The following is a 15,310-nucleotide window of genomic DNA, read 5'->3' on the forward strand; positions in this document are numbered from 1 at the left end:
CTGTAGCCCCGCTTTAGCTCTGAAGCTAGCCGCCTACGTGCAGTTTTTTGTCAGGTTGACGGTCCAGTGAGCGAGTCAGAGATAGCAGCACGATAGGACGAGTATGGCGAGTGGTGGCGACCCACAAGAGTTAGAGGACACGCCGGCCTCTTTAAGTTTGCAAGTTTGGCAAAACTTCGAGACTGTATGGCTGCAGCCTGGAGCCTCCCGTGTCATGCCCTCTCGCCTCATGCCATCCCCGCCTCAAAAACTTCGGTCTTCGGGTCAGTTCCAGTAGTAGGCTACAGGCGAGGTCAGTGTAACGCTTATCAGTTCAATTTTCTAAGCACAAATGGAAATTTGGAAAAACAGAAAAATGGGTTCAAATATCCAATTTTTCATTTTTTTTTCCACCATGACAAATTAAAAAATTGGATCTTTAACCTGTTTTTCCAATTTTCTGTTTTTATTCAGAGGATCAGAAATTTTGAAAATTACAAAATTGCGTCTGGGCTCCAATTATTCAATACTGCCATGGTATTCTCTTCCTCTACTTTGTGGAATATGCAGGTCATTAACTTCATATGGACCAAAAAATAAATAAAAACTGATAGACTTTGGGGTCAGAGGTGCTTGCAACTGATGGTTTCGAGTGCGGGTGGCGTAGCTAGGCGGAACAAGGAAATGAGAGAATACCATTGCAGTATTGAATAATTGGAGCCCAGACGCAATTTTGTAATTTTCTAAATTTCTGATCCTCTGAAAAACAGAAAATTGGAAAAACAATTTAAAGATCCAATTTTTTATTTGTTAAGGTGGAAAAAAATTAGAAATTGGATATTTGAACCCATTATTCTGTTTTTCCAAATGTCCGTTTGTGCTTAGAAAATTGAACCGATAAGCGTTACACTGACCAGGCGAGAGTGTGATGGATAAGACGAGGACTGTGTGTCGGCGTTGTTCAGCAGTTGTTGGGTATGTGAGTGGAAATACATCTCACATGCCAACGCATATCCGACGCCATCACCCAGATGTGCCAATCAATGGAACGAGACAAAACAACTGTCCAACTTCTCCTCCCTACAATGCTTAACCAGCCTTTAGATACAAATAATTAAAGTTACATTAAAAGGGAAAAAAGTTTGGATGTTAAACAAGAGCTTATTCATTATTTTACCTACTGTTAAAAAAAGCAAATACAGGCTACTCTTTTTGCACTTGCTCTGTTTACTTTAACTTTTTATTTTTGGATTCCTCCTGAAAGTGACTTTATTTTGTGGTTGGATTGATAGCCTACATCTCGCTTCAGGTTGCACTAAAAATAATTTTACTTTTACAGTGCAGTGTTAAACAATTTTAATAAATAGAGATTTGAACTTTATTGAAATTTGGGAAAATAATCGCTAATTGAAAAAATAATCGCTAGATTAATTGTTTAAAAAATAATCGTTTGGGACAGTCCTAAACGGTACATCTCATCTGTTTGACAGGGGGGTTATGTGACAATTTCTTGGTTTCTCTGCTGGTTGCCTGGAAAATACATGCTACATCAATACTACTTTCATGTCTGTCCGTTAATTTAAGGCTACAGGCAGTAGCCGATTAGCTTAGTTTAGGATTAGATTGTAAACAGGGCGAGACAGCTAGCATGTCTACGAGATGTCAAACGAGATGGTCATTAATGAGCTTTAGAGGTGCTGGTCGGCAGATTTTATCTTCAGAACGAGCCAGGCTAGCGGTTAGCCCCTGTTTCCAGTGTTTTCATTCTATGCTAAGCTAGCCACCTTTTGGCTGTAGTTTTATATTTACAGTACAGAAATGAAAGTGGTATTGATCTTCTCGGCTAACTCACCAAGAAAGCAAATATTTTTTTAAATGCCGAAATTTTCCTTAAACAGTTTGGATTCATATCCCCTAATTTCCTGTCAACTCTCTACTGGTTACTGGTTAATCTACCAAAAATACTTAACAAAACATTGAGAGAAATCACAAGATGGTATGTATAGTCAAAAAGGTTTTTATGTAATCATATCTCCATAAAACTTGAGTTATGAATCAATACTCCTGTCTTGCTGTGGTTGTCTGGAAGGCCACAAACTCCTGTGGACAGGTATTTGACATGGCTTACGTGAAAGGGAGGAACGTGCCAACACACAGCAGAACCAGTGCCAAGCAGATTAATGTCTCACTCACACACACACACACACACACACTTGGCTTAGCCCTGCATAACACACAAACACACACTGAATAAACACACATCAACCAACACACGTTTAAACACACAGGTTTGTGTTGGTACGAGACTTATCGCTGCACAACTGTCCTAATCAGAGTGAGAGGGGCAGATGTGGACTGCTGTCCTGCTGTCTCCTGGATACACCCCCACCCCCCACCCCTTATCATGCACAGTCTAATCAGAATCAACTGAGTGCAAAGCCTTACAGCCAGCCTGCATGTAGGAAACAATAAATGTTGCTATGGTCATTGTATCTGTGGAGAATCAGGACACCTGCATGCTATCATGAGTTGTATGGAGTGTCAGTTATGATCATCTTCCTCACCGTCATATGTTCCTATTTCCAGTAGTGTGCCACTATCCTCAAGTTCTAGGAAGTCCTCCACAGACAGGAAGTTGTAATCCACCCCTGGGACCTCTCCGTCTCGAGGGGGGCGGGTCGTACCTAAGGACAGGAAGAAACAAACAAAGTTTAGATAGCTGTCAATAACCCATTAAAATTAAATTAATTCAAGCTATATGGCTTACAATTGACTGGAGGTGAAATCTGGATTTTCCCTTCTGGCACTACAACATGTTCAATAAGCCTAGCATTAGTGTTAAAACGCAGTCCCAACATTCATTCAGCTTTTTTGAAGCAGTAAATGAGAGAGTTCTGAAATCAAGAGGGTGTGATTGAAAGACTGGTGAGTGGCTGTGATTATTACGTCAGGAAATTAAATCAAGGATTTGCATCTCTCTTCCTCATGGGAAACTGCTGCCTGCTAAGTCAGGAGATAAAATAAAGGTCACCTTAAGGAATAGTCCTGATTCTGTTAACAATCCATCAATTTCTTCACGGTGAGTCTGAGATTGTAAAATGCACTAACATAATAGTATTATAGTCACTTTCCTTAAGCTGTTATTGATTGTTAAAGCTGCATTGTCCTTGTTATGACTGCAATGCTGAACAGCTACACTTACTGCATGCTTAGGTGTTAGATTTTAAGTGTAGTACAATAAAAGCTCTTCAGTCTGAGGCAATATAAACCAGGACTTGTTCCTTCATGGCACCAGAGAAAACATCAGGCAGTGAAATAATTTGGATAGAATATCACATTAGAGGTCCTCAATCACCTCTTTGGTTTCAAATTCAGGTAAAAAGGTAAACCAACATTAAAATGTTCCTTGCTGGTCTTAATGCCCTGAGCCTGATCCCCCACTGGAGTTAATGATTAGTGGTCTGCCCTGTTTTCACTTTGTAGTGGGAACACTTTGTAGGAAGAAACTGACACCAGACAATAGAGACAGGGGCTATTGTGTCTCTGTCTTTACAAAAAGGAGATGAGATGACAGGCCAGATGGTTGACGGAAGTTGTAACCCATCTGTGGTCAGGACAGGAGTGTATACATATAGACATACAAACGGGTATATCTCACACCCCTCTCAAGCGAGATACACTCCACTGTAATACGCAGCAGCAGCAGCAGAGAAGCATTGTGGGACAGATTTAATGGTTCTTACTGAGTCTCGCTGATGGTAAACAGACATATAAGTACATAAGTCAAAGCAACGGACAAATACATTTTTGACCTGATGATGGTGGTACAGGAACAGTCAGAGGGCCAACGAAGTCATTACAATTCCTCAGTTTCAGTCAAAGTCACAACCTATTGGTGGCGCTAGAGAAAAAGTGAATCAGTATTAGGATTTATCCTCTGTGGACTATTAATGTCTGAACACAATTTTACGCCAATCCATCAAGTAGATGTTAAGATATTTCACAGGATAAGTAAAAACTTTGACCTTTTGGTGGCGCTCCAGTAAACGTCAGGGATCACCAAAGTCACTTAGGTTCATTTGTAGGGCACCATGGATATATACACCAGATTCCATGGCGATCCATACAATAGTTGTTGAGATATTTCAGTCTGTACCAAAGGGGTGGACCTACATTATTATCGCTAAAACTATACCATGAACATGGCTACAAAAAAAAATCACTTTTTGAAAACGGAAATTACAGTTTATCGATCTTCAACCACTTTAGAATCATTAATGTGTTCTATTCTAGACAAGTGAAAAAGCTCATGTTTGAAACAAGACTCTTTCTTGTTCCAAGTGTTTACCTGAGCCTCTCCAATATGCAAGCTCACACTCTGCATCCCTCAGGGTACATCCAGCCTACAAACACCTAATAATAATAAGCAACTCTGTACCTGCACTGCAAAGGCAGACACTGATTATCTTTATCGCTTTTCTCTTCCTGCCATTTTGAAAATGTTTCTCAAGGTGAATTGATAAAGGAAGAGGTAATTTAGTTGACAAGACGTAGTGCTCAGTACGTGAGCAACAAACCAAAAACTGACCGTTTACAGCAGCAGCACACAAGCAACGCGCTGCTTTGTAAACGCCTCAGTGGATCAGGATGAGATGAAGGTGAAGTTGTCTGGGGAGTTTGATGTTTCTGAGGCTCATAAGGATGAGGTTATTGGTCCCATGGTGTATCTGATAGGATGTTTCTGAGGCTCTGTGTGAATATTGAAGGCTGAACACTGCCTCTTTCAACTTCTGTTATGTGTTGCATCATTATATGTTTGGCATAAAACAATTTATCTGATTTCTTTGATTTTTTTTAACCCTCATGATGACTTGAGTGGTACTGCATCAAATTTGCAGAGTTTATTATTTATATATGTGCTTCTGGGTTATGTAACTTGACCTCCTGTTTGTACTCTGCTTCTCTGTGAAATATTGAGGAAATTTAAATGCAGTATTTTCAGTACAGTAGGACATCACTCTTGTTGCGTGGGAGCAATCAATCATCTGTCGCCACATTGTGATGTAATTTATGATGTCCGAGCACAGCCATGGATGCCCAAGGATACAGTACATGACCCGACGACGCAGAGGGAACCACATTCTTACTGGAAAACTATTGACTGCAGTGAACTCAAACAAGAGAAGACAATTGTCACGATTATCATGATACAGCAGTAACAATATTCTGGGGTAGAAAGAAACACACAATTCATGTGTGGACACCTGAGTATTTTAAACCTACTCCCAAACAAGAGCAGCCTCTCTCCTTCTGAAGATGGAAAAACTAAACAGAAATTAGACTATTGGTCAAAGGCATCTATCAGCAGTTTAAAGCTGGACTAGTTCAACAAAAGCTGGGCAGTAAAACCCACTTACATCCAGCAGTGCATTATACATCAAGCACAGTTTACAAAAAGAGTCTGGCTAGTGGGCACAAATACGTTAAAAAACAAAGACAACAACAGCTGCGGGTCCAACTCGATGACCTGATAGTAGAGCTGTGTGACCATACTGTTCAAAAACCTTCACAGATACACAAATGGGCTTGACATGATAATCACCTTAATATATAATAGTATTACTGAAGTAATGCCAGAAGTGGCATTAGTGTTAAGATATGAAGATATGCAATAAGACACATTCCATAGTAGGTCATATGGTTCATGGTATCATTATATCAATATAAAAAGTGTGTATATACTGTATATGTTGTGATATAAATAAAGAATGAAGACATTGTTGAATTTGATGATGTGACCATGTACTCAAGTACATTCTGATGGGCATTTTTTTCTGCTTTCTTATGTTTTATAGAGCCAATGATTAATTGATTAATTAAGAAAGAAATCTGAAGATTAATAAAAAATGTGAATAATAATTGTTAAAATGTTAATGGATAAAGTGCTAAAATTAGCAGACAGACAGGAATGTCTGTTTTTCACTAATCCTGCAAATGTAAGTAGCTTACAGACCCACGTGCTTCACCACATTGATGCCAAATTCATTAGAGCTGAAACATTGATTAATCAATTGGCAAAAACTATTTTCATAATTGTTTAGGTCACTTTTCAATCAAAAAAGCCAAACATTTGCTGGCCTTTTTTCCTCTCTTCTTTGCCTTCTATTTCATATCATTGTAAACTGAATATATTTAGGTTTTAGATTGTAAGACAAAACAAGACATTTGATGACACCTTGGGTTTTGGAAACTTTTAAGGAAATTATTTTTATAACATTTATATTTTACAACAAAAATAATTGTTAGTTGCAGCCCTAAACATCCAGTTTTGTTATAAAGTAATCATTAATTGCAACTGTGTCAACAACTGCCTGATACAACCAGATATTAATGGGATGGCTATTATGGTATAAACGATGCAGCAAATCTCGGACAGTAGACCAATCTACATTGTGCCATGGTACATATATTGTTATATTGCCCACCGCTATTAAAACAGAAAGTCTTCTATAAGATGAAAAACATACATAAAACAATAAAATATCTTTTTCATCAGCACTAGACAGCTCAAGCCCATTTGATGATAAAATGTACTGTTGCTAAAGAAACAATCACATCTTTTTAGAAACGGCAGAATCATAAACTATGGAGACTCTGTTAAGTTTGGGAGATAATTCCTGTTGAATACCCTGCAGCTTGTCTTCAGCTGGACTCACAAGAGAGAGAGACTGAATGATCTCAGTATACGACAGCAACAGCGAGGCCAGGCTTGTCTCCGTACTATCACTGTGGATAGTCTCTATTTTGTCTGGCCAGAGAAACAATGACTGAGCCATACTCAGTCCTGACCCCCGGCTCTGATGAACTAACTTCCACTGACAGTCATCAATGGGCTCCATTCTTTCACTGTGAGAAACCAGCCAGCGCATGCATGAATGGAAAAATTAAACACAAGCACATTTGAAAATGTCTTTAGTTTTGAAATACCACCAAATCAAGTAGAGAGCAATCTTTTTTCAGGGAGAAGTTGGGCGCTTATTCATCCAGAGATCATACAAAAATACATGAGTTCATTTTAATTTTTTCATTTGAACTTTGCTGTACTGGGAAAAAAAAACAGCCATAGAGCCTTTATAAAGGCTATCCACAGAGGGTGGGCACAATAACACCTGTAAAATACATGCAATTCAATACAACAACAACACAAACCACCACTTAAAAATAACCAAAGAGCTTAAGCAACATCTTTCTGTCACAAAAAATAACATTATAAGCTTTGTTTACTGCAGGGCTATTAACATTGGATTACATTATTTGATTCCACTCCTGTATTTCTTATTGTTTGGTTTTTCCAGTACAGACACATCCCAGGGGTAAAAAAAAACAACATTAAAAGCTTTATAAAGCTATCATACATTGCTAAAAAATTATTATTAAATTAATCACAACTGAAAGATCTTTTGATTGATATTTCTTTGAACTGTGGTAAAATTACAGTTAGATCTCCGTGTTCTGCTGTCTACTTTGTTTTGCTTTCAGAAAATCAAATGTGACAGGCCCGGGCCTTCTGCAGGCATCAAATATGCACACTGCATTTTAAGTTTAATGAGCAGGGGTTATGATTTTTCACTAAAGAAATATTCAGTTTTACTGATGGAATTTTCATTCAGCACTAACACTAGCTGAAGTGTACCTAACTGAAAAGATGTTGCACACTTTCTAAACCTATAACGGTTTGAGACTTTCATAAATAAAAAAAAAAATGCAATGGCTGTAAGAAATGGTGCAAGCTTGTGTGTGTGTGTGTGTGTGTGTGTGTGTGTGTGTGTGTGTGTGTGTGTGTGTGTGTGTGTGTGTGTGTGTGTGTGTGTGTGTGTGTGTGGTGTTACAATGTATTGATTCTGCATGTTTTCTAACCATGTCAATGTATTTGTGCTGTAATTTCAATTTGGGGTAAGAGACAGAAAAGCGGTTCATGTAAATAACTTAGAAAACATGCATGTGTCATGCATAAATAACACAACAAATAACACATAGAGAGGTATTGGTATTATATAACAGGCTCAGACTGTTTTTATGACAGCTTGTTACAGATAGAGAGTCTTCACAGGAGCTCCTTCCTTAGTAACCCAAACATAGCCTACTAATCTTGCACGGCTAAAGCTTTGTGTTCACTGCTGGTTTGTCTTAAATCCACCAAAACACCAGAACTACATTTGGTAAAACCAGATGAAAGGAGTTTTACAGCCTCAGATAATATGTACGGGACTCAACTCCTCTGTTTAGCAGTTACGTCATTCGCTGACAGTAATACTTGTTTACTATACGTTTAGGGTCTGTTACACTTAAAGGAACAGTTCACCATTTTGGGAAATATGCTTATTTGCTTTCTTGCATGAAGTTAGATGAGACAATTGTGCTACTCTTATGTCTGTAAATATGAAGCTAGAACCAGTTGTCTATTAGCTTAGCTTAGCATAAAGACTAGAAGCAAGGGGAAATGGCTTGTGTCTGTAAAGAAGAAAATTCCCCTTCCAGCACTTCTAAAGCTCACTAATTAACGTGTTTAATCTCATCAGTTCTATCTAAAGAAAGTGTTAAAAAAAATAACACGTTCGAGTTTTACGGGAGGTTATGTGTGGGACTATTTCTTGGCCACACATATAGTAACTCCATGTAAAACTACAAAAAATAAAAATGGTAAGAACAAATAATCAATTTACTGAATGATCATTTCAGTCCCAGTTTAAACATAGTTAAGGCAACTGCAAGACTTAATAGAGGACAATATACACAACAACAGTGAAAGCTGACAGGCAGAACCACACGGGACATTCATCAATTGTATTTTAACAGAGAACATATCACCATGTTTTAGTCACAGTGACACTCTTCAAGTGTCACCGTGACTAAAACATTATCACAATAGATGATTTATTCAAGGATATTTTGGCTTTAGACAAGTAGAAAAGTAAAAAATGCTAATGTAAACACAACAGTAGTTAAAAGAAGACTAGAGTAAGAACAAAGTTCAGACATTGCGTGCTGCTCCCAAGGTGTGAAGTTCCAAAATAGTATGCCTCAGGAGAAGCAGATAAATGAATTCCACTACAGCTGGGGCTACTGGTAATGCCGTTGGTTTTGCAATTCTGTACCAAAGTAATGGACAAATTGAAATTGATCCCTAGGGGTAAATGATTGTCCGTACCACATTTCATGGCAATACATCAAATAGTAAATATTTTGAACACAATCTGCTGAACTGCTCTTGTCAAACATTTTTGCAGCTTCATAGTGCAGTACTACAGTGTAGACCATAGAAATGTGTCTACCGTCAGAGATTTAGCTGCACTGTTTCTACCAAGGTTAAAATCCATTAATCTCTGGCTGTATTAGGCTGTTGTTGCAGGCAATGTTGCAAGTCAGTCAGCTGGACTGCATCCATAATATGGCTTTCAAAATAAAATAAAAAATCCCAAGCATTTATTTTTTATTGTGTAATGAATAAATATAATTCACACTGTCTGCTCCACATATCTTATAATCATTTTGTCCTCTACCTCTCCATTAATTCCTCCTCTACTTTCATCTTTATTTCTCACCACAAGGAAATTTAATTTTTTTCCATTTCTGTATTCCTGCTTTTGAAAATAGTCATAGGCTTTAGTGGTCGGACACAGCAGTGGGTTTCTAGGTGTGATGAGTTGTCTCTGCTACTTTGGAGAGTTTAGAAACCAAACACACAATATCCAATCCGTATTAATCTCTCTCTTAACAACGATGTCAATCAGCAGCTCCAGTCCATCCCTACTGGGAGAAGAATGGAGGAAGTACAGGGCTGTTGTGACAGGGGGCTTCTGCCAAATGGTGGAACGGCAGAAAGAATAAAGATGGAGTATGTGGAAGAAGATGAGGGCAGTGCAGGAAAAACAGTCACCTAATGGGCACGTGAAATCCCTCGCACAACACAACAGCTCGCATTTCCTCCCTCATTCTCACCTATCGCCGTCTGACAAACAACCGTCACGCCACCAAGAAGCCAAACACAAACACACACTGCACCATTGGCTTGTTGTGCAACACACTCTCTGTGCTGCTTCTCTTCACACCTCCACTTTCATTTTGTCTAAGCATCGTGTTTTTAAGTGAGTAGCATCTCGCTCTCTTTCTCACAAGGATGAAGTGTGCATGCATGCATGCATGTGTGTGTGTGTGCGAGAGAGGTATTGATCCAAGCACTGCTAAAAGGATTAAGGAGTCCAGGCAAGCGTTCCCTCGTTTCTGTCACGTCATTACCATTGTCTCGATGTCTTGGTCACTGCACAATGCAAAACATACCAGTGTAGTCAACTAAGTGATTAGTTGATGGACACAACGTGAATCAACCTTTTATCTGTTTTAGGGCTGCAGCTAATGACTAATGATGATTTTAATTGTTGATTTTTCTTTCAATGTATCAATGAACCGTTTAGTCTGTAAAACATCAGAACCTGCACAGTTCCCCGAAGCCCAACATGGCAAATCATTGCTTTTTTTTTTGTCTGACCAACAGTCTAAAACAAAACAAAAAAAGACATTTAATTTACATTATACAACTAAGAGAAAATCAACATCCTCACATTTGAAAAGCTGAAACCAGAGAATGTTTGGCCTTTTTTCAAAAAATGACGTAAATGATTCATCTGTGATCAAAATTGTTTCAGATTAATTTCCTATCGACTAAGCGTTGAAGCTCCAATCTATTTTATACCATTAACTGAATATTTTTGGACATTTATTTGGTTTTAATGACTAAACAATAACTACAATCATCAAAGAGATATCTCTTTTCACATTTTAGAGCCAAATCTTGAGTACAAACCTTAAACTGTACTCTGCTGTATATTTAGCTGCAGTCTGTATATATGGCATGATATTTACAGTAAACACACTCACAGGGATGCAGGTTGGAGCATCCACACTGACAGAACCACACAGACACACAATCAAATACACAGATAGAGGGGAGAGAAGAGGTGTGTAAACACATACATAGTGTAGTGTGAACTATAAATAGCAGTTTGTGGAAAGCAGTTTCTGTCCTCACTGGCAGTTCATAAAAAGCTCCGGAGCAGGGCACATGTGTCCCCAAAGTGGCCTGTTTGAGTGCCTGCTATGACCCAAATCCTGTCTCCTTTTACTGGGCCACTCACTCACTGCTACTGAACACGGATCATAAACTTCAGTAGCATCCAAGCTCCGTCCTCAGTCATTAATTACAGACCTTGGAGAAATGCTATCACCTTCCTCATGTATTTGAATCATGATGGACACTTTTAAAGAGTCATCAACTGAGGTGAAAAGAAAAAGGAGACTATTCATCCACACATAAAGGCCATTGTCTTGGAGAATACTATAGATTTGTATGAAAAGGTTAACATCTTCCAAAGAGACCAACTTCGAGTGCAGTATAACAGCAAGATCTCTCAGCGAGGTACCACAGAAAGCAGCAAAGCGCACTGATAAGACTAAGATGGTCATAGTACCGGCTGGCCTTCTTTAACTACATGATGGCAACAATGTCCTGACACTCAAGTCATGATACACAGACAATGACTGATTGATTTGTCAACATTCTCTCATGATTACTTAAAAAGCGGTTGGTTTTTTTTTCTATGGAAAAGATCAGTTGTGTCATGAGATGATGAAGACACCTGCTTTAGATGAGGCTTTAGGGACAGAAAATGTTTTTTGGTTCTTTCACATTTAAGTAAAAACAACACTTCCCTATGCACTGAAACATGTACAGTTCATTGAAACCACATTCAAGTTCCTTAATCTTTTTCAAATGGACACAAATCGGGAGTTTCATTTCCAAATACTTGTGAATGCTACTGTACTGTAAATGAGCTAGAATAAGTGGAAAACATTTAGAGAGCCATTTTATCTAGCTGCAGAGAAAAGCCGATTCGGAGGCCATCTGGCTACTGAATCTTTTACAATGCACAGGGCTCAACTTTCACTCTTTTAGCAGCCAAAAATCCCTATTTTCCCTCATATATTGCTCCACATCATGTGGCCCATCTGGTGGGCTGATGCAAGCCGTGTGACTTTATACTGAGAGGGAAGCTTATCTGTAAAAACTAAATATTTCATTCATGTAGCTGAGTGAATGTTTGTATCTTCTAAAAGCCTGCCAGGGATATCCACATGTAACATTATGTACGGTCCATGAGTGGGAAGGCTAACAGATAAAAAATAAATGTGATTTGGTACTAACAATGTATCCTAATAACTTCCCCTAACTTTTCCTATCGTGCCACAATGAGGTACGCTACACTAAGATGATGAACATGGTAAACACTATCCGGCCTGCGGACAATACATTTTGGCCCTGGCTAGTTGTGTACCAAATCAAAATGCCTCCAAATGACACGACTCTCAGAGCAGAATTTGGCTGATTTACCGACTTTGAGACTGAGAAACTCCCACAGAACCAGAGAGTATTTTAATATTCAGGCAATGAAACAGGTTGTTGTAAAAAATGTAATCATTGTTTTGCATGATTTGCTAATCTCTATGATGGCTAAGGAACTCTTTGCTGACTTTCTAAGGGTTTATGTCGAACGAAGTGCGACAAAAGTCGAAAAGAGCGACAAAAAAAGCAACAAAACGATGCAAAAAACGACAATAAAAAAAGAGTGACTAAAACGTCTGAGAAAGCCACAAAAAGTCGAAAAAAGCAACAAAAATGACCAAAAAAGCGACATTCAGTAATACACTCAAAGATATTTTACTTTTTTCGATGTATGCATGTGAATTTAACCCTACATGTCTGGCCCTTGATGTGATTCTCTTTTCCAGTGTGGCCCTAAATGAAAATGAGTTTGACACACCTGCTATACGGCATGTGAGCATTGTCATGTAAGCATGCTGATATTAGCATTTAACTCAAATTACTGCTGTGCCTGAGTACAGAGCCGTTAGCATGGCAGCAGACTCTTGTTATGTATGTAAACTAATTATATATTTAGGACAATTGATACTGATTATCAGGTGAAAAGTAACAGTGTCTATGTTCTTAATCTCTGTTGACATGTTGTTTTTTCGCATGGTTAGTTGAGTACCAGCTGGCTGGTGAAGCAGTAACAACACCCCTAAATTTAGCCTATAACCTGCACAGACTAACAGTAACCTTAACCTGGATATTATTTCTAGTCTGGAAATGAACCTGATTTAGACACTTGAATGTCTGCAGTGCAGACTGTGTTTCACACTATTGTTTTCACCTCACACTCAGTGTGATTTTCTACTGACTTGATAGCACTGGATTGCCATTGTGTGCAATTTCGAGCATGCTTCAAAAGTCAAAAATAAAAACATAATGTTCATAATGTTCCTTTTTTTTTTGTTAAACGCTTAGGTTGTGCAGAAGCTGACGAGTGAAAATTAAGTGTTGTTTGAAGTCCAACTGAAGTGCAGGATGTCAGACTAAGGGTGATACAGTATATCCCTACACGTCTGCAGCCTCTCTTGCTGTCTCTCTTGATGTCCTGTTCTGTCCCCTGGGTCAGTTTGGTTCACCGTTACCTGGGGCTAAGATAACCTGAACACCTCTCCGTCCACACCCACACAACCTCCTGTTTAACTCTTCAGATTGTTACTCCCCCGCCAGTCGTCATCTGAGACACTTACTGCTCATGATTATGTCCACAATAAAGACCATGAAAGCTAATTTTGGAAAAAAGTAAAAACACAAACAAACAGAAAACCATTCACACACACACACCACCACAATCACATACACAAGCACAAATCCAGGTGAAAAAATGTCGTCCTGTGTGTTGAGAAAAGACAGTGGGGCTGACAGCACCCTGACATCTGATACCCTCAATTGCCTTCCTGCTGTTGATGGTCTGGGGAGCTTCCACTCATTGTCTAACACAGACATACAGACACTAGTAGACACACGCACACACAAACTCACACACACACACACACACACACACACACACACACACACACACACACACACACACACACACACACACACACACACACACACACACACACACACACACACACACACACACACACAAGTTCAGCCAAACATCTGCTGTTTTTAACCCCTGCTGGTTGCGAGTGTTAGCGTGACAGGGGGGAGAACACACAAGACAGAACAACTTCCAACTGACCTGAGAGCGAGATTAGCCTGATGGTGGGACTGTAAATTGTGCAGGGAAATGGCTGTTTTTATCTAAAATAATTCCAAACAATGCTATAATAGTTTATAAGAAAATATAAAATGTCACATCAAACTTAAAATTCTTAAAAAACAAAATCTCACCACTAATGCTTTTAACTGTCCAATTCCAAACATGGCAGCTACAGCATAAATTGGGGAATGTTTCCAGGATAAACACATGCTTGGTGTTGATAGGGAAGTGTGTGTTATGAAAACAGAGGCTGAGAGGTGACGTGAGAAGAAATTGCATGCATATCTCAGAGCAGACGGAGCAGGGGAGGGGCAGAGAAAGCCAACAGTCACACAGGGAGTCAGGCAACTCTCTTGGGCCTCTAAGCCAATTACTGGAGCAGCATTGATTGAGGCAGCACTTTAAGGCCTCATCTACACAAGTAGTCCCTTAATACACTGGTCAGATGATGGGAGCGTCTCAACCACAAACTATGGATAGATGGCCATTTGCATCCATTAGGGTGTCAGCGGGACAAATCTTTTTAGTGATGCTAATACGACTAATACTCATTATTACAAAATATTTGGTCTGAACATGGGTTAAACTTACTTTAATTAAATCATCATGCTTGAAGGCTTTAGATATCTGCAGTTGCTGAGATAGACAGGTAGGACCTGTTCCTCAGTCCTGATCAACTGACCTAGAGACCAAGGTGAATATTACATCCTGAGTGCCGTGGCTGTGTTCAATCAGCACTTCCATCCCCCATTAAAGGGATTGCTGGCCCATAATGATTTATGAAGGGGAACAGAGAGAGAATCAATGTAGCGGAGGCCCTCAGATTAATGATTAAACAAATAGCAGCCCCACTCCAGATCCTATCAGGGGCCGAGGTGCTGCTAAGAGCACGCCATGCTGTAGCAAGTTTAATTAACTACCATGGGATTGGGGAAGCTTCAGCAGAGAGCTACAATGCCTCTTCTTGCTTCCCACACTGAAACACAAATGCAAAACCACATTCAAACTGCCTTCACAAGTCACTATTAAACAGAACAAGTTCCTAGAAGATGTTTTGATAAGTATCTGCAGTGTTGCAAAAAAAAGGTCTCATTCATGTATGTGAGTGTTTGGCTAATGGTTATTTTCATTAACAA

General features: G+C 39.1%; 1 protein-coding gene across 6 annotated transcripts in view; it reads right to left on the minus strand.

The window, feature by feature from the left end:
• Positions 1 to 15,310, minus strand: part of LOC114558227 (membrane-associated guanylate kinase, WW and PDZ domain-containing protein 1) — a 100,512-nt gene that overhangs the window by 38,689 nt on the left and 46,513 nt on the right. For all 6 annotated transcript variants that reach the window (XM_028582046.1, XM_028582045.1, XM_028582043.1 and 3 more), the window contains exon 3: positions 2,544 to 2,663. In XM_028582046.1, coding sequence (XP_028437847.1) covers positions 2,544 to 2,663 — 120 coding nt within the window. The remainder of the gene's footprint in view (positions 1 to 2,543; positions 2,664 to 15,310) is intronic.

This window comes from Perca flavescens, chromosome 7 (genome assembly GCF_004354835.1).
Source record: "Perca flavescens isolate YP-PL-M2 chromosome 7, PFLA_1.0, whole genome shotgun sequence".
In the NCBI taxonomy this organism is placed as follows: Eukaryota; Metazoa; Chordata; class Actinopteri; order Perciformes; family Percidae; genus Perca; species Perca flavescens.